General features: G+C 33.5%; 2 protein-coding genes across 2 annotated transcripts in view; one reads left to right on the top strand and one right to left on the bottom strand.

Annotated features, from left to right (window-relative positions):
- Positions 1 to 1,107: 1,107 nt before the first annotated feature.
- Positions 1,108 to 4,551, top strand: LOC136988633 (sulfite oxidase-like). The gene is made up of 8 exons (XM_067286547.1): positions 1,108 to 1,230; positions 1,313 to 1,488; positions 2,705 to 2,958; positions 3,047 to 3,225; positions 3,314 to 3,503; positions 3,567 to 3,764; positions 3,829 to 4,296; positions 4,381 to 4,551. Exons 1-8 carry the CDS (start codon positions 1,169 to 1,171, stop codon positions 4,537 to 4,539), a joined length of 1,686 nt encoding a protein of 561 aa, XP_067142648.1. The 5' UTR covers positions 1,108 to 1,168; the 3' UTR covers positions 4,540 to 4,551.
- Positions 4,552 to 9,559: 5,008 nt separating this feature from the next.
- The window catches only part of LOC136988624 (putative protein-lysine deacylase ABHD14B), a 147,571-nt gene continuing 138,474 nt past the window's right edge, over positions 9,560 to 18,656 (bottom strand). Inside the window, exons 2-6 of the mRNA XM_067286536.1 lie at positions 16,320 to 16,353; positions 16,001 to 16,119; positions 15,020 to 15,194; positions 14,645 to 14,946; positions 9,560 to 9,907 (exon numbers count right to left, since the gene is read on the bottom strand). Of these exons, the coding sequence (XP_067142637.1) occupies positions 9,719 to 9,907; positions 14,645 to 14,946; positions 15,020 to 15,194; positions 16,001 to 16,119; positions 16,320 to 16,329 (795 nt within the window). The 5' untranslated portion in view covers positions 16,330 to 16,353 and the 3' untranslated portion in view covers positions 9,560 to 9,718. The remainder of the gene's footprint in view (positions 9,908 to 14,644; positions 14,947 to 15,019; positions 15,195 to 16,000; positions 16,120 to 16,319; positions 16,354 to 18,656) is intronic.

Here is an 18,656-nt window from a genome sequence, read left to right on the forward strand (position 1 = left end):
TAATGAAGAATTTTTTTAAATGTGATTTGATATCTGTGATGAGGTGCCAATTATAATACAGGATAATCCACGGCTTGGATCTGGTGTTCCAGGACTAACACTTTTAGTGATGCTTTTGTTCTTGAGATTCCTCAGTGTTTCGGTGTAAGAGCCACACTATACGTAAAATCCGATCCAAGGAACGACGTTCCATTATGAAACGGCCTACCAATGGGTGAGTGGATAAAACTACTGAACATTCGTGGGTTTGCGCCTCGCTAACTGGCTGGCCACCTCTTTGAAGCTGTTATTACATTTCTTAATTTAAGTTGTTCCTACACAAGTCTCTAACTGGTTCTGGAGTGCATGTTATTCCTCGCATGGTAAAATAACATTTCGCGTGAGCCAGGGACTTCTGTTCGAACAAACCTGACCTGCCGTCTGGATCAGCAATTTTGAAAAGGTGGCAACACTACTTTCGAGGCTGACAAATTTGCGACGTTTTCTCGATAAATCACACTCTAATTGTCCCCACGATCGAAAGTCACGAGGCTTGCAGCGCCAGAAGTGCCGTAGTGGCGAGTTATTGGTACTAAATATTTTTGTCACGGAAGTCTTACGTGTGTCCCGAAATATCACCACGTCAAATGTGATTGCATTTCAACTGCTAAATATCAATCTACACAGCGTTAAATAGGGGTGTAATAAAATTTTAACTTTTAGCTATTAACTTTTCCGCAACATTCACAGAAATTTTTAAGATGAACCTTCTCTTTTAAACATTAAAAAATTATAAAAGAAGGGAAGATTAGAAAAGATAGGGTACGGCAATTCAATGCGTGGATGATCTGCCAAAAGGAATAGCCTCTCAGGGACATTTGCAGAAACTAGATCCCATTTAGATGAAAAAATGAGGTAAACTTCCACGTGGCAAGCCGTTCGTTGGTCGGGCGTGATGATCCTACGACCTCGATGATTTAATTTAACACTCGGCCACTGGCAGGCAATAAGAGTAAAGAAAAGGAACAGAACCGAAATAATTTTCAAGTTTTATTTATTCGATTTTGAAAACGCACGAGAAATCTTTCTTTATCGAATGAATTTTTTCAAAACGATCGAATTCTAATTTAAAATCTATAGAAAATCGAATTCATTTCTGCTCTGAATCTGGTGGAGGAAAGGTTGAAAAATGAAACTTTCGTTAGGAAAAAGTATTTTATCGAAAGTAGAAAATTTTTCTCTGCTTTACAGGTACGATAGAATTTATTATTATTAATCGATTATTATCTTATTATATTATTTATTATATACATATTTTTTTATTGTCGTTTAGTAAAGCAGAAAAGTGCGTACCCAAAATCGGAAGTGTTGCCCTGGAAAGAAAATCCACTTTCAGTAACGGGGAAAATTCCAAAAGTGGATGGAATAAAAGTGTTTTGCTTGGTTCCGCCATTTTGGGGTTGACATCGGGGGCTCTTTACTTAAAATATAAGTCGAAAAGAGAGTTTTGTAAGTTAAAATAATTAATTTTCTTTATTTTTAAAAGATTTTTAAAATGAAATTAGTCAAAAAAATTTGAAGAAAATAGAAAATCGAATTTCGAACAAAATAGATCCTTCGGTATTTAGAACAGAATCGAGTAGATTAAAATGTTATTTGATACGATATAATTAATTATTTATCTTAATTTATTTAAAAATTAGAAATATATGAGATGCATAAAACGTGCTTAAGACAATTTTATTAATTACGAAAAGAATAGAATTTGAAAATTTTTATCGAACACATTCTAGGAAAATTTCGTTTATGTACATTATGAAAAGTTATCGCACCAAAATGCGATTTGTAAAATAAATACAGTCGAATCGCCAAAAATGGACGAATTGTAAATAGCGGTCATTTTTTTAAAAGAGAAAAGGATGCATACAACCCGCAAGCAACGGCCATTGTTTATGTTTCAGTCGTGTAGAGGTGTGACAGTACAGTAGACCACCCTATAACACGGATCAGTATAACACGGCGAAAAAATTGCAATCGTGTTCGTATAACACGCTAAAAAGAGATTCGTATAACACGGTAAACCGTCATCGCCGACTCGTGTCGCTACAGGATTGGTCGAATCTGGACCAATAGCGGATATTAGACAAACCGTTGAGTTTAAACGAGCTTCGGACCTACTAAAAAACCATTTATTATTTAACGGCCATAAAAATTATATTTATATTAATGACGTTTCCAAAGTTCAGCGAATTTTTCGCAGAAAAATAACTTATCAGGAAACACGCGCCTACCGTTCGACGAGCCGCCCCGCGACGAAAACAAGCTTAAGCAATGGCGTCGTCAAACGGTGTGCACTCGGTACGTAATTAATCCTACAATTTTTTGTTTATAGCATAGTTTATATGGATTATTCTAAAAAAATCATACGTGATTTGGAAATGTTGACTCAAATTAGTCTAGAATCGATTAATTATATGTAAGAAAACTTTTCAAACAGCCGTAGCCCCTAAACTGCACACGTGCCGGGCTGTGATTGGTTCGTATATTTAAGTGACTCGTACAACACGGATTCATATAACACGGAACGTATCTATCCTGTTGTATACTGTACATCTTTTTGACCTTTTTGACCTTTGTTGCATCTGTTTTTCTTTAATCGGGATTTCTGTATAAATTGGAAATTTAAAAATATACATTTATTTATTTTATAATTTTAATTCGGCAGTCGTCAATCCTTTGCCTATGCTGGAAGCAGAATGTAGAAAATACGGCGAACTCCATCCGTGTTTGCCTAATTATTCTGCAAAACAAGTCGCCGAACACGACACGTTGAATAAGTGTATTTGGGTAACGTACAGAGCGGGCGTGTACGACATAACGAAGTACATCAGCCAACATCCAGACGATAAAATAAAATTTGCAGCCGGAGGATCGCTAGAGCCTTTTTGGGAATTATATGGCACCCACAAACGCGATGAGGTACATTAAAAAAAATATATATTTTTTAAAAATTGTACGCCAGGTAAATGGGTGGAAAGTTTACCATTCGTTCTTACCTATAATTCAGATGATGGAGATATTAGAGAAGTACCGCATTGGCAATCTTTGTATGGAAGACAGAAAACAGAGCAGAGATATGTACGACAACGAGCCCGATAGACATCCTACCCTGAAAGTAGCTTGTCGTCAACCGTTTAATGCGGAAACACCTTTAGAATTGCTGGGTGAAAAATTTGTCACGCCAAAGTAAGCTAGAAAATCTTTCGTGTGGCACTAATGCAATATTAAATTTAATTCATATCGAAGAAATTAAACGTTTTCTCTCTCACCATAGCGCACTCTTCTATGTCCGCAATCACTTTCATGTTCCTCAGGTAAGTGGTAGAGATTATAAATTAACCATTCAATTAATGGACGGCAAGACCACTTGTTATTCGCTGAAAGATCTGATTTGCAAGTTCCCGAAATACACAATGAATGCAACTATTCAATCGGCTGGCATCAGAAGATCCGAATTAGATAAAGTACGTGTTTGTATTTACTACAAAAAGCCAATCGTGTAAATAATTATAACAATTATTTAATAGGTAAAAGATACTTCGGGATTGAAATGGTGTTCGGGAGCAATAGGTACTGCAACCTGGGGCGGTGCTAAATTGGTGGATGTGTTAAAGTGTGCGGGAGTCGATTTGAACGATGCAAATATCAAGCATATCCATTTTGAAGGATTAGATAAAGACTGCAAGACTAACACCCACTATTCAGTTTCCGTTCCGGCTCATAAGGTATCGACAGTTTTTAATTTCTTTCGACGAAACCAAAATTTGTAACTTACCCATTTTATCATAGGCTCTTGATCCGAAAGGAGATGTTTTACTAGCTTACGAAATGAACGGATGCCCTCTTCCTCCGGACCACGGTTATCCGGTAAGAGTGGTAGTGCCGGGTTACGTTGGCACTCGAAGTGTGAAATGGCTAGGGAAGATAAGTATGGCGTGCAGAGAAAGCGATAGCGAATGGCAGCAGAATGATTATAAGAGTTTCTCCCCGAATGTGGATGCGAATAATGTAAATTGGTGTAAATCTGTAGCCATTCAGGAAATTCCAGTCGTTTCCGCCATTTGTGAACCGGTGAATAACAGCAAAGTAAAGATCTGCGACGGTAAATTGAAAATAAAAGGTTACGCATGGAGCGGAGGTGGAAGGAAGATTATTCGGGTAGATGTTTCCGTAGACGAGGGTAAGACATGGAAAACTGCAAATTTGAAGCAGGAAGATACGCCTCTGCATCGATCCTGGGCCTGGACAATGTGGGAAGTAAGTGAAATAGATCTTTCAGAATCATATGATATGTTTTGCTTTTATACGAATGCAATTACTGAAAATAAATGTTTATTTTAGGTGGAAGTTCCGGTAAAGCAAAGGAATTGCGGTCTAGGAATCATATGCAAAGCGGTAGATTCTTCTTATAACGTGCAACCAGAAACGTTTCCTCCTATCTGGAATCTACGCGGTTTTCTGGGAACAGCCTGGCATAAAATCAACGTCACCTTACAATAACTTTTTAAAAACTGATTGAATAATTTCTTTCGGACGTTGAGCAAAATTTCAAAATTATTCAAGAAAATTCTTATTTTTTGTTCATAAATTAATAAATATTTTCAAAGAAAATAAAATATAATAACTATTTTAAAAAATCAGTTATTTTTGAAAGAGTTTTTCTTTTGAGTTTATCTTATAACATTTTATATGTCTTTTGATTTATAAGCCTAAATTTTGGCTTTTTTTTAGTAACTTTAGAAACCGAAATGCATTTCCGAATACAATAATAAAGTCTACATATTTAATTAATGTATCTGATTTATGGGTGGACATATGGGGCACGTACCAGAAACCTCCACAAAAGGGGGGAAAACGTTTTAAACGAAACTGCAGGTTGTATTTACAAATACCGTTTAAATTTAAAGAAGACTACAGTAGAAATTACACGGGTGTTAGTCGCTACACACAGGTGCCTCCATAACTATAAGTATCTTGGGGCACCGCATAGATAAATCCGACCCCGAGTATATACAGTGACTAGGTATGCTAGTTAAAAGTTAACTGTACACTCCTCCGCAGTTTTTTCTCCGTGTTCGAACAACTGTATTGAGGATTGTAAGAAATTTTTCTCACAATGTACCAAATTATTGCATTATGGACTTCGTGGCACCAATATTTTATTCAACGACGCTGTCGTACTAAAGTGCTACAAAAGCAGAGGACAATCTTATGCGTAGTAATGTTTTGACTATTCTACTGTATCAAACATTTCTTATAAGATACAGTATTATGTACCATGCCTCCTTGTGTGGATACCTTTACTGCTCCTAAAACCTACTTGGATCAGAATAGGAGGGATAGTGAGCAATTCGGTGAAATGGCCATACCGCTTTGCTTGGCCCGGTGGCGTGGCCTTTCCAAAACTCTATCGGTCGTGTTTAATATCTTTGATTGTAACGTACAAGTATTTGAAGACCCAAAACAGGTGAACACGGCAAGCCTTTTTCCTTCAATAAGATACTAGGATTGAGTTACCTGTCACTCTAGTGGCAATACCTGGCATGTAATCGGACCACAATTGTAATAGGGGAAAAAAGTGAAATCTACTCCGTACGCGGCGCTAGTATCGACGAGGTTGTAAACAGACTAAGGGTACGTTCGTTAAGTCGAACGAGTTAAACGCGTTAGTAACGAATCGTTCGAAAAGTAGTAGTCTCGCTCAGTGCGCATGCTCCGCGGTGATGACGTATCGAACGAAACTCTAACGAAGCTCACGAAGGAAAGAGTTAGTTTACTTCGTTAAGAAAATGGCGCCCGACGATATCGATGTTTCTAGATCTACTCGAGTGTTTAAATTGTGAATTAAAAGGTGAAATGATTGAAATAACTGTCCATCCGAAGCAACCTAAGAAAAATATTTTGGATAAGGCTGCACTAGCAACATTCATATCTTCGATTTTAGAAACAGCCATTTAGTTATAACGAATCGTTCGAAAAGTCTAACGAAACAAGAATAACGATGACGTCATTCTCGTTTAACTCGTTTGACTTAACGAACGTACCCTAAGCGATACGTTGTCGGTTCTAAAGTACGATTTGTTAATTCTTTAAACGAAAATCCAATAATTATTTCAAGACTGGGTAATGGCTGATAGAGGTTTTAACATTCAGGAATAACTAATTACTAAAGAAGCTGTGGTAAATATACCCACTTTTATGAGAGGAAAAGCACAGCTGAGCAGCAGTTTGTCATCTCGAGACAGAAAAACATCTAGTAAAAGAATACATATTGAACGTATTATAGGAATGGCTCGTACTCACGTACTGTACATATAAAATTTTCAGGCAACACATGCATCCGGCAGTAACGAAACTTGGCAGTGAAATTATATTTATATGTTTTATGTTATGCAATTTTAGACCATGCATTGTTGGCAGAGATTCTTAATTTGTTTCACTGTTAGTCTAGCTCTCTATTAATACCGTATATAATTTTTTTTTCCATTCTAGACCCTAGCCTAATTTAAGTTTTCCATCTATAGTATTTTTAAATTTTTGTCTGTTTATAAATTCTAAGATTAAGAATGTATACTATCATACACAGTAAGGTCTTCATTGTGGAACTTCAATTCAAAGTAATATAGTGGTTTTAAAATTTGTACTATAGTTGAATAAATACTTGTAAGCTAATAAAAGAATTTTAATCTTTAAAACAAAATCTCTTTTTATTATTTAAAAAAATTCACACTATACACCATCTAGAAAAATTTTACATAAACTCAAATTGTAAAATAACAATTAGCTCAATTATTTTATAAACTTAATGTTTATAAAACATTTTTTTTAAAAAAAGAACTGGCTTAATATGCTCATGGAAAAACATAATTAGTGTTTCAATCATGTCTGCAATGAATTTATTATCTCTTGGAATGATACAAACTTTGAAGTCACTTTTTGTGTAAATAAACAGATGAGCAACTTGTCTATTTGTCACTGCTAATTGTCCTTGGATTTGATGAAAATAATCATGATTCCGTTTTAAAGTAATTTTGTCATCAGTACATTCCAAATATGGTATCTTTAGCACATTCACAGGAAGTTTAAAATTGGAGTAAGGACATTTAACTTCTAATATTTTATCATCATCCACTAGCCCATCTGGACTTGCAGCTAAGAATGGGTATTTTGAATGAAGAAACATGCCACATTCTTTCACAGGAGTATTTACAAAAGAATATGTTTCAATTGCTTCTTTTTCATACCTTAAGCCGTGAGAAATTGCCTTACTTTTTATTGGCCTACTTGACAGTAATGAGCCACACAATTTTACTCTGTCTGTTGATTTTAATTTACAAACTTTTCCAAAGTTTGAAGATGTCAAATGCAACAAATGTTCCTTCTTCCAAACTGCACTTTTTCATTGTAATCTGGTCTCTTTTTCCAAATGTTTTATGTACTCCCTACTTGCTTCAGTTACATGTAAAGCACTTAAAAAACATTTCAGACATTGTGCTTTTGCAATAATCATGATCTGATTCTAAAGCCCTCATGTTTGCTGGTTGCCTTAATTGCAATATCGGTATTGCACAACCACTTTGCATGTTCATTGCCAAATTAATAACAAAGTTTGTATAATCAGGGATTGTACTGCCAGATGGTCTGGGGTCAAATTTTATGTCTTCCAATAATTTTCTTTTCATTCCTCTCTTCTTAAATAAATGAAATGGAAGCTCACTAGCCTTAACTGGGGAACCTTTATGTTGGCGGGTAGGCTGATGGAATGTTTGCAGAACCTGTGTGCATGTTTTGTGACACTTATATGTGCCTGTTCTTCCATATTCTTCTATTGCCAATAGTGTTACACATACATGTTTGCAATACGCTTTAGGCCCTTTACCTGCTGTACATTCACATATTACATTTTCTATAACCCCATCATCTGTAATTACTAAATCTGTGTAAATCTGTTCCCCTTGATTAATTCAGATTTTACATTACCTTTAAAATATAAAAAAATGTTTCTCTTTTGTTCCTCTTATTATTAATAAGAATTCATTAAAATACATCTGCACAGCAGACAGTGGCATTCTTTGATCTGACATCTCCATGTAGGCATCAATTGTCTCTATAGTCAAAACTGGTATTTGTAAACTTGGAGAGAGATCCTTATATTCAGATGAATCAGGAAGTTTGAGTTCAGGAGAGCTATCACAGGATATAGAAAAATTATGAGTTTCCTGATTCCTCTCATATGCCAGTAACCTGAAAATTATTGTAAACAAGTTTAATAACTAGTTAAGATATGATCACCAATATTTTATTTAGTTTTTTCTGTCTCATTGACAGGAAAGGCAAAAATTATTATTATATATTATATTCTTACCTTAATATATTACATATAATATAAAAATAAACAGTATAAGGTAACTGAACAGTATTGACAAGCACCTAAATATGGCATATATATAGTGTATGCCAGATTTAGTAAAAGAAAATGGGCAAAAATTCACTTGTACAAAAAGTTTATTGGTGAAGAAATTAGTCTTATTGCATTAAATTATTGAAACAAGATGACTTGTGACCAATAAAAAAGACATTTTGATTATATTTATTTTAAATACTCCAAATATTGTTTTCTCTTGGTAAAAGATTAAGATATATATCTCTTATATTGTCTTAGAACTTCATAGAAAGTAGTTTTGTTTGTATTGATTGTTGTTCTAAATTACAGTGATAACCTATTGGTACAGTTAACATTTCAGATACTGATATAAATTGGTTATAATATATCAGGCTCAGTACATGACCATATTCCAAAGGAAAAAAAATTTATTTTAATTAAAGTTTTGACCTTATGTATTGGTTAGACAAATGTGAAAGGAATCAATGAGAACTTTACTGATCTTTAAATGTTTTTATAGACGAAAAATGTGCATTTTGTGAAATCTTATTCTTAAAACTTTCATCTACTGGTAAGTTACCTTATCATGTAATAGTTATAATGACTTGAAATTATAAATGTAATAATTAACGATAAAAATATAGATGTAGATTATTTTAACTTACCTTTCTATTAAATCGGCTTTTCTACCAGCTAACTTGGCATTGTACTTTTTTAATTCTTCCTTTAATTGTACCGTTGTTAACCTTCCTAAAAAATATTTTCGTTCTTCCTTTATTATAAAGTAAGCTATCCTTCGAACGGAACAGCTTGTTTACAACCGTATCGATATGCGCGACACCTATGTCACGTGATCACTTTTTTCCCCTATATGTATGTATCTGTATGCAGAATTTTGCAGTAATCAGACAACTATATTTGGGTGTGTAACTGTCATTAACCTATTTACAATTAAATCAATAACTTGGAAAATTAGTGCATAAAATTAAATCGCCATTTTTCATCAAATTCAGGATTAAATCTTTTATTGTGTTTAGAAAAACATTGTAACATATTAAAAATCCTATTATTATACAAAATATTTGATAAATTTTATTTACAATCATATAATAATAATAAAATCTTATACATATAACAATTTTTATAAAATATCAAAATTTTAATATGTATTTGCTTTTAAGGTAAATCATACTTTTTATTATAACAAAGCTTTTCATAAGAAACAAATTGTTTTACAAACTGAAAACAATCGTGAATGTTTGCTTTATTATTATGTTTACAGTTTTTTCTTTGAAATTATTTGGCTTTTGCAATTTCAATCTGCTTTAAAAAGTTATAAAGCAGTTTGTGCCATAATGGTGGATCGTCCAGATAAGCAGGATGCTTTGCTTTAGGTATTTCTCTGGCTTGACTGCAAGGAAGCAGAGACAGTAATGCTGAATTTCGTTTTCTGTCTTTTTCTCCATAAACAACCATTGTTGGTACCTATTATAATATATAAAAAATTATAATATTAATCTTCTAGAGTATTTTCTTCTCAATTTCTTGATTTTAAATCTATATAGACTAGTTTGCATATCTTACAAAAAAAATTTATAAGATAAATATTATAAGAAGTTATTTTATACTATGGCTATAAAGGAATATCATTTGACTGCATGCATACTAAGTATATAACATATTAATTATGAAATACTGTAATCATTGAGTTGAATTCTTATACAAGTCTGACTTTGTAATACATTAGCTAAGATACTGTAGGTAACATTAACTTTTTAAGTACTGTACTTCTAAACAGTGTATTAATCAAGGAACATGTACAGACATACTTGTTTACATGCATTTCACATGACACACTGTAATATCACCCGAGAAATTCCAGCAAAAATGCTCTGTGTTATTCTTCAAATTCTACAGGATCCAGGGATTATTCCAAAATGCTCGGTCTTTCAAGTAACTCCATAGAAAGAGATCTAACAGATTGACCGTAAATCCCTTGAGGTCAGCTGATCTTCCGAGAAGTTACCCAACAAAGCCATTGTTTCGCGTGTCTCATTCAGATATTTTGCATACCAGATTTCCATGCACTTTTCATAATACCTGCCTTGAAAACAGGTTTCGAGAAGGGCTTCCGGTTTTCTCCACATCTGTAACACCTGAACAGAGGCCAGTTATCCTTAAAATGACCTACCAGAAAGCATCCCCCCTTGACAGATTGCCCAAGTGTTACATTGCCGTAACTTAACAAAACAAAACAAGCTGGTACTGTTTTGGTTTTCGGCCACAAACGAAGAGACATTCTTGACATCTCATTCTCCTATGCTCCCCTACATTAATCTGCACCAAGCAAACTTGTATTTTATATGATGTTGGTTTATGTAGATTTCCTGGAGAAGAAGGTATGTTGCCAGAGCAATACACCTTCTTCTTGTCCAGAAAATCTAGCCAAAATAAAAATTAATGGTAGGAACTTTTTGGACATCCTGTATTTCTTATTAATCACTGGAGTGAATGTATCTTAATGATTTTTACACACAATGCAACTGCAAGTAGAAAAATAGTTACAGATAGCACCCTCTGCAAGGAGATAAGACTTATTTTAAATTGAAAAATTTAGATTCTATTCAGCATTTTTGCTCTTACCTTATATTGAAATAAAATGTTTTGAGGGTGTTGCATAACAAACTGAAAAAGTTACTGGATTTATTCCATGAATAGTCACTCTCAAATAATAGTTTCATCCAATTCCCAAAGAATAGAAATAATAGTCGCCCTCTAATAGTAAGCACACTATAATAAGCAGTGCAGTTGCAAATTGAACAAAGTTATAGTATCAAAACACTATTTATTAGAATAAATAAGTTTTAATTATGTGATAAATACTGTAAGTTAGTGTTGTAATAATCTAAAAAAGTGTATAAATATCTAGCAATAATTCATCAATCATTGATGCAGCTCTATGAATCCTGATAAAGAGACTAATTAAAATGAGAACAGTCTTGAAGTCAATGTAATATAAAACTTGTTATAAAGAATTTCAATGTGAAAGTGTACAAAAGTTAATAAATAAAACAAAAAAATTATATGAACTTTAGCAGTAATTCAATTACAGTGGGTGATCGGTTAACAAACACTTTCATGAAGAATTTTTTTATGTTCAAACAACCAAACACCTCACAGAACAAACACAAGAAGAAGCGATGTAAAATAATGAATACCAATTGGTCTTCCCTTGTCTTCGGACAACAATTCGAAACTTTTCAAAGCGTGAGAGTTGTCGACATCGATGCTCAATCAGGTATATACCGATCGAATAGTATTCCTCCAAACTTTGAAACTCTCCCTTGTAATTCCAACCTTTTATTTTTCTGATAGAAACAATTTTTTTATAGTATTCGCAAGACTGTCGGGTGGACACTCATTAAACTTTGCATCGGTTTTTATTTTCGAAAGATGAGAGTATAATAACAAAGGTAGAGAGTGGGCAGATGTCTGATGTTGCTGGGCACTATGGTTTGAACAGGTATACAGTAGGGCACAGTTCAATCTTATCTAAGAAAGATACAGTATAATCAAGAAGACTCAATCACCTTAAGGTGTAACAAAAATCACATCTGAGAAATAAAGAACACTGAATAGCTCATAATGGAATCTGAAACTGATCTGACAACAGAAAAACGCCAAGAACTCTCGAATGAGGAACACTGAGAAACTCGACGAGATATGTTTTCTTCCGAAAAAGAGGATTAATGCCAATATCTGCTATTAAACATCTTTTGAAGAAGTGGGCATATGTCAGAACAATGGTCTTATAATGGCATCCAAACCAGAAAGTTAATAGGCTCTACAGTTACAATGCTATTAATTACTTCCGAAAAATTCCGAAGAAGAGAGAAAAGCAAATCGACATTAGACAGATTCTTTAACCCCCACAAATAGAGAAAATGACTAAGAAAAATGCAAGACTGTGTATGTATGTATTTTTATTATTATAAATAAATGTAGTAAGAAAGTATATATTTTTTTATTTTTTGGGGGTCTCCAGAACGAATTAATCAAATTCCCATAAAAACCTATTTTATCGATAATCGGTTAACAAACAATTCGGATAGTAAACAAAGTCTTGGAACAGCTTATGTTCATTAACCAATCACCCACTATACTTGATACAAACTGTTAATAATTTAATGAAATTCAACTGTAAACAATTCCATCAAATTATATGATTACAATTTTTATAATTTTAAATTTATTACAATTAAAATTTTTGATATATCAATGTTCTACAAGGACATTATTTTCTACAAAATTCTTAAAATAGCTTGAAAAAATTTTCAGATATATTATTCAGAAGTAACATTAATCTGCATCTTTATTAATATAAATAGAAGCAATTATCTATTATTCTTATCAATATCTTATATCACATAGAAAAAATTCCTAGATTACAAATACTTTTAATATAAACAGATATATTGTTTTTCTAGAAAAACAGATCATCGGTTTTTATTTTCGAAAGGTGAGAGTATAATAGCAAAGGTAGAGAGTGGGCAGATGTCTGATGTTGCTGTGCGCTATGGTTTGAACAGGTATACAGTAGGGCACAGTTCAATCTTATCTAAGAAAGATACAGTATAATCAAAAATCCAAAAAAATTTGTTTAAATATTGGAAAATTTAATGTTATGCAAAGTAACTGGAACTGTTGTTTTAAATGAAAAAATAAAATATTTGTTTAAAAATTTACATCAACAAATTTACATTGAAATGGTAATTTTCTATGGTAAAGTATTTTGAACAGTTTATTTCTTTAACTAATTTGTATTTTTTCTTTTTTAATATAACTTTGTGATGTACAATGAATCCAAACATTGCTCTTAAGTACTTGATTGCTCGTTCTCTCTTTTGGTTGTATGTTCATTGTATAATCATTCTTAAGCTCAACTAATTCCTATTTTACATATTACTACAAAATAAAGATTATGTAAGACTACTGATGTGTGCTCATAAAATTTAAAGACAGAATATTTTTTCAGATTACAGTAGAGAGTCGTTTATCCGAACGCTTTCCAGTCGGACTGTGTCGTGCCGAATCGAACATTTTTGATACTAGATTTACTTCTAAAGTATAATTTTTATGTTTTTATATTTTTCAATAATAATTTTTCAGAAATAATTTTTAATGATACAATAGCCACGATTATTATTATAAAAATTTTCGTTTGGCTTAAAATTGACGAAAATTCAACGCAAAGCGACACGCAACGGAGAAAAATTTCAACATGGGATAGGTTAATATATTTTTTCGTACATAATCGGTTATCCGAAAAATAAGTTATCCGAACAACCCCAGTCCCCAATTGATTTGGATAAATGACACTCTACTGTACATTAAAAAAGATTTTTTTAATATAAATTTTATTGTAATTGCATAATAGGATGTAGGTATGAATGCTGAAATCTATAGATTATAACCAAGACTTAAGCTTGGAAATAACAAATATATAAGTGTTTAATAAGAAAAAAAATAATTTTTAATAAAATTAATAAAAAAAACTAATATATTTTATTCACAAAAGTTAAAAATTATGCAAGAAGCAATATTCAAAAAACACAGAAAGAAAATCAAACTGGAAAAAATGTACAAATATTAATCACATAGGTTTGTGGCTCTTATTTACAAAGGAGCCACAAACAGATCTCTTAACAGTAGAATTAAAGAACACAAATATGATATTGAGAGAAACGAAGAACAATACAATCCATATATGACTCAGAACCAGGAAATAAAGCTAACCAAGCAACATTAATTAAAAAGTGTTTTAGTACAGAAGAAATTAAATTTTTAGAAATGTTAGAGATATTTAAAACAGCCTTGAAGAAGGAGTGCATTAGTATATAAGATGTAGATTTCTTATTTAGAAAGCTTCTTATAACCCAGGGAAAAAAGATTATTATAACAACTCAATTGAATGATTGGTGTTAATGTTGTACTGACATAAAGCAAAGGTTATCTATGTAATTAATGTTTGTTCAAAAAAAAAAAAAAACTAAACTATATACTTGGAAAGAAAAATTTCATTAATTATGATTAATAAACCTTGCAAATTAACATCTAAGAACATATATTGATTTAGTTATGACCTCAAATAGTTAAATTTTAAATATTTATGATAAAAAAATAAACAATTTTTTTGATGATTTTATATATAAAAATTTTTACCAAAAATGCATCCAAATTTGGGAGTGGCGGCTGAAGGAAATTCTTCAATTCTTCAGGGACTCTTTGCAATCTTTCGTCAGAGCCTTGCAACGAAACATCAATATTTTCTAATAGATCAGTTCCAACTGGAGCAACAGGTACGTATCCTCCCATTTCTGGCCAATTTCTCAACATGTACGGGAGACTAAATAAGCCACTAAGACTTGGACTTATCACAACCGGATTATTTAAATTCAGAGTTTTCACTACTTTGCTAAGAAATGTTTGCTTTTCCACTTTTGCATTTGGGCTATTTCCGAATCCTTTAAAAGTATTTTCAATTAATTTGTTTTTAAAATAATAAAAACTAACTTATTTATGTTCAAAATTACATACCAGGCAAATCGATGGCAACCGTACGATATCCCATGGCAGAAAGTAATTGGATCGTATTCAGCTTTTCCCAAGTTTCGGAACTAAATGCTGCTCCATGCAGTAACAATAAAGTAATAGTAGTTGTAAAATCTAATCCTTTAAATGGTTCAACTTCTCTATAAAATACTTCATTTTCCTGTATATAATAATCAATTTATATTATTATTTTATACTTTTAGCAGACTACTCATATATTATTTGAACTGTAGACCATGCTCATAGGAGTAAAAAAGTCAAAGAACCAGCGGTCTAACCAACGGACCCTTTACAAGATATAGCCCCAGAAATTGGCTGCTTGTTAAACATGCAACAGGCTTAACAGAGCACACCAGTATGATTCCAATCCTGCCCGACTAGTAGTCTCTTTTTCCCACCCCACGGGCACTAAGAGGGCCTCTTGTAGCAAGCCCATTATGGATTCGGGCAGACCCGCAACGAGGTGACCAAGTGGAAAGGGACAGAGCCCGACACATCCAGACGGATCACCACCGGAAAAATTCCTGGGGTTTTTTTGACAGCTCCAGATTCAATCCCAAGTCCCATAGAGCGGGAGGCTCCCACCTCAACTGCTCCACCAGCTGGCAGTCTAGTCGGTGCAAAGACGTATCTCGTGTTTTACGCACTCTCTAGTAAAGTGGAAAACAGTTGACTTCTAGAAACAGTTCAGGGCAAAAGTTGTTGATTTTTCACTTTTAAAATGTTATCCATTTTTAGTCTTCAAAATTCCTTGGAATTTTGGGGGCTATACACCACGAAGGATCATCCATACACCATCAGTTCCTTTAACTTTTTTATTCTTGTGGTCTACAGTTCTGATAAGATCCAACTACCTCATTCAAAGCTAGAATCTTATCTTCTTTTTTTGTTCTAATAGTGATATTCCAAAAAGATAAGCACAAAAATATTTTCATTAAATATTCTAAAATTTATTAATATACTTACATCAACATTAACAGTTTTTGCAACTACATTGAGTTTCTCTGCAGTCTCTTGTATAGTAATAGGTATTTCATTTTCAATAAGATTTGCATTTTGCCAAAAAGAAGGAATGCACAAACCGTCTAGAAATTAGAACAATTGCAGATAACATGAAAACAATATAAAGAAATTAAAAATAAAATTAAATGTAACATAATTTATTAAGATTAGATATAACTATGAAAGTTACAAAAGTTATAGTCAGATTTAATTTCATATCTTACACTTTGTACTAGAATGTATGTTATAATATTTACGAATGATAACATGCGAAAGTACTTACTCGCATCCATGTTCCACGACGAAAATCGATCGATCGATCGAGATAAACAATTACTCGCCTGCCGTCTGGCGAGTGAAATCAATAATTTGAAAAAGTTATTAATTTTTAGATTTAATTAATAATTATTATATCAATTTTAAAAATATGCATTTATATATAAGAATTATTTTTAGAAATATCTTGAATTATATAACGGTGGAAATGGTGGAATAAATGCGGTATGGAAGAACTGGAAGAACAGAATGGCGCAATTCAATGAGAGTTGCCGTTTTGGGGGTTTCGGCACACGCTATTTTTTTCATTTATAAAATACGTTGATTTTAAATTGTATTAAAGTGTCCGAAAGTGACGTTCTCAATTCTTAGTTTTCTGACCGGAAAAGGGTCACGGAACAAAAAAGATAAACACTCCCTGATAAGTCATTACTGTCATAAAAATCACTGAGTTGATGTTCGGAGACTTTGACTGGTACGCAGATTGGCAAAAAGTCGACTTCTGGTCGACGGCGAAGTAAGAATTCTCTGCTCGAACGGGAAGTTCTTTTGGTCTAACGAACTAATAAACAGATCGGAAAATTCGAACGGATCGACAGATCGAACCCGTGTTCTTGGACCCTCGGGCTTATATACTTTTTCCTTTCCAATTAGTCGGGCCTTCCCTTCCTCGCTCCCCGATTTGTCTCTTACCTGTCTTGAGGTGAAAATTGAGACCAATTCAAGTCGCGAGAAAAGTCTGCCTGGGGTGGTTTATCCGACACTATCCTCTCGACTCTGGTCGCGATTTATCGGTGAATAAGACACCTACGCTCATATTATAAATTTTCTTTTCCTTTTTTCCTTCTTGCGTCTTAAGTTTAAACAATTCCTATTTCATCTTCTTTTGTCCTTAAATTTGTTTTCCTTCTCTTCTTTATGAGCGACGATGTCAAAGTCCGGTGTCGTCGGCTCGACACTTACATTATTTGTTTTCTCGTTGTTTTAGTTTATTAAAATATACTTTTCTTTCAATTATAAACTATTTCCGGGGCCTCACAATTATTATGATTTTTAAACAGAATAAATGCATAGGAAAGTTTTAAAACAATAAAAAGTGTATCTCTAGTTTCTAAATTCACTTTATTCACCCCCGTATACAGAATATTAATTGGTCATTCTCAATTTTGCCCGATAAAAATACCTTAGTCTAAGATAGTGTTCAATTATTAAACGTGTTAAATGGTAATGTGATTTTTTAAAAGATGTGTATCGTGCACGTGAAATTTTAATGAGGGCAAAAGATTTTAATCTATTAACAAAAATATCATTTCAGTATTTATGTCGAATATATCTTCGAAAAGCATATTCACTTGTTTTGCAAATATTAAAAAATCACGATACATGGGAGACCTGCCGAGGGAGTGACTCTCGGAGGACTTTCAATGGAAAACTTTCCCGTATTTAGGCGTTATCAATCTGAAGAAAACGCGAGAAACTTAACGTGATCTAGACGGCCGGATGGCCAAGAGGTCAAGATAGCGACCTACCGCTGGAGTACCCGGGATCGAATCTGAACGTGGTAGATATTCTCCAAGAATTTTTCGGGGATAATCCGACCGGATATGTCGGGCCCCGTCCCTCACCACCCGGTGATCCCATCATGGGCCTGGCCGAACCCATAATGGGCTTGCTAAAAGAAGCTCTCTTAGTGCCCACAGGGAAGAAAGGGTTTTTTTTTAACTCTTTCCGCCCTGTGGGCACTAAGAGGGTCTCTTTTAGTAGGCCCATTATGGGTTCGGCCAGGCCCACAATGGGGCGACCGGGTGGTGAGGGACGGGGCCCGACATATCCAAACGGACCACCCCCGAAAAATTCCTGGGGATTATTCGACCCGTTCGGATTCGATCCCGGGTCCCCCAGAGCGGTAGGCTGCCACCTTTACCGCTCGGCCATCCGGCCGTCGGGAAGAAAGGGTTTAAAAAAAAAAAGTGGTTAACTACTTGCTATTCAGTAGTTTTATCCATTCAACCAAGAAGGCCGTGTTTCTTTGTGCAGCGAGAGTGTAGCGAAAATGACGTCACGAGCAGCTATCTCTACACGCTGCATCATAGTTTAGAAACGCTTTCTGCTCGAGCTAAACATGGATGCTGTAATATATCTTTTAATTCCACAGTTACAGCAGAAAGTAGCGCTTTAGTTAAAGAACTACAATATTTAAATAAAGAGATATAAAGAATTGAGCATTTCTCTTTCCGAAAATGTGAACAAAGTACAGAGATAGGAGATGTATAATTATATTTAAAATATAGTATTTTCTTATTCTTTAGACAACTTTCAGAGTCATTTTATAAAATTTAATCCT

This window comes from Centruroides vittatus, unplaced genomic scaffold (assembly GCF_030686945.1).
Source record: "Centruroides vittatus isolate TY-2023 unplaced genomic scaffold, ASM3068694v2 contig_1259, whole genome shotgun sequence".
NCBI classification, from domain to species: domain Eukaryota; kingdom Metazoa; phylum Arthropoda; class Arachnida; order Scorpiones; family Buthidae; genus Centruroides; species Centruroides vittatus.

Coding starts and splice junctions, on each gene's coding strand:
- LOC136988633 (XM_067286547.1), top strand. CDS start 1,169: ATGAAACTTTCGTTAGGAAAAAGTATTTTATCGAAAGTAGAAAATTTT. Junction 1,231..1,312: donor AATTTTTCTCTGCTTTACAG/GTACGATAGAAT, acceptor ATTGTCGTTTAG/TAAAGCAGAAAAGTGCGTAC. Junction 4,297..4,380: donor GGGCCTGGACAATGTGGGAA/GTAAGTGAAATA, acceptor TGTTTATTTTAG/GTGGAAGTTCCGGTAAAGCA.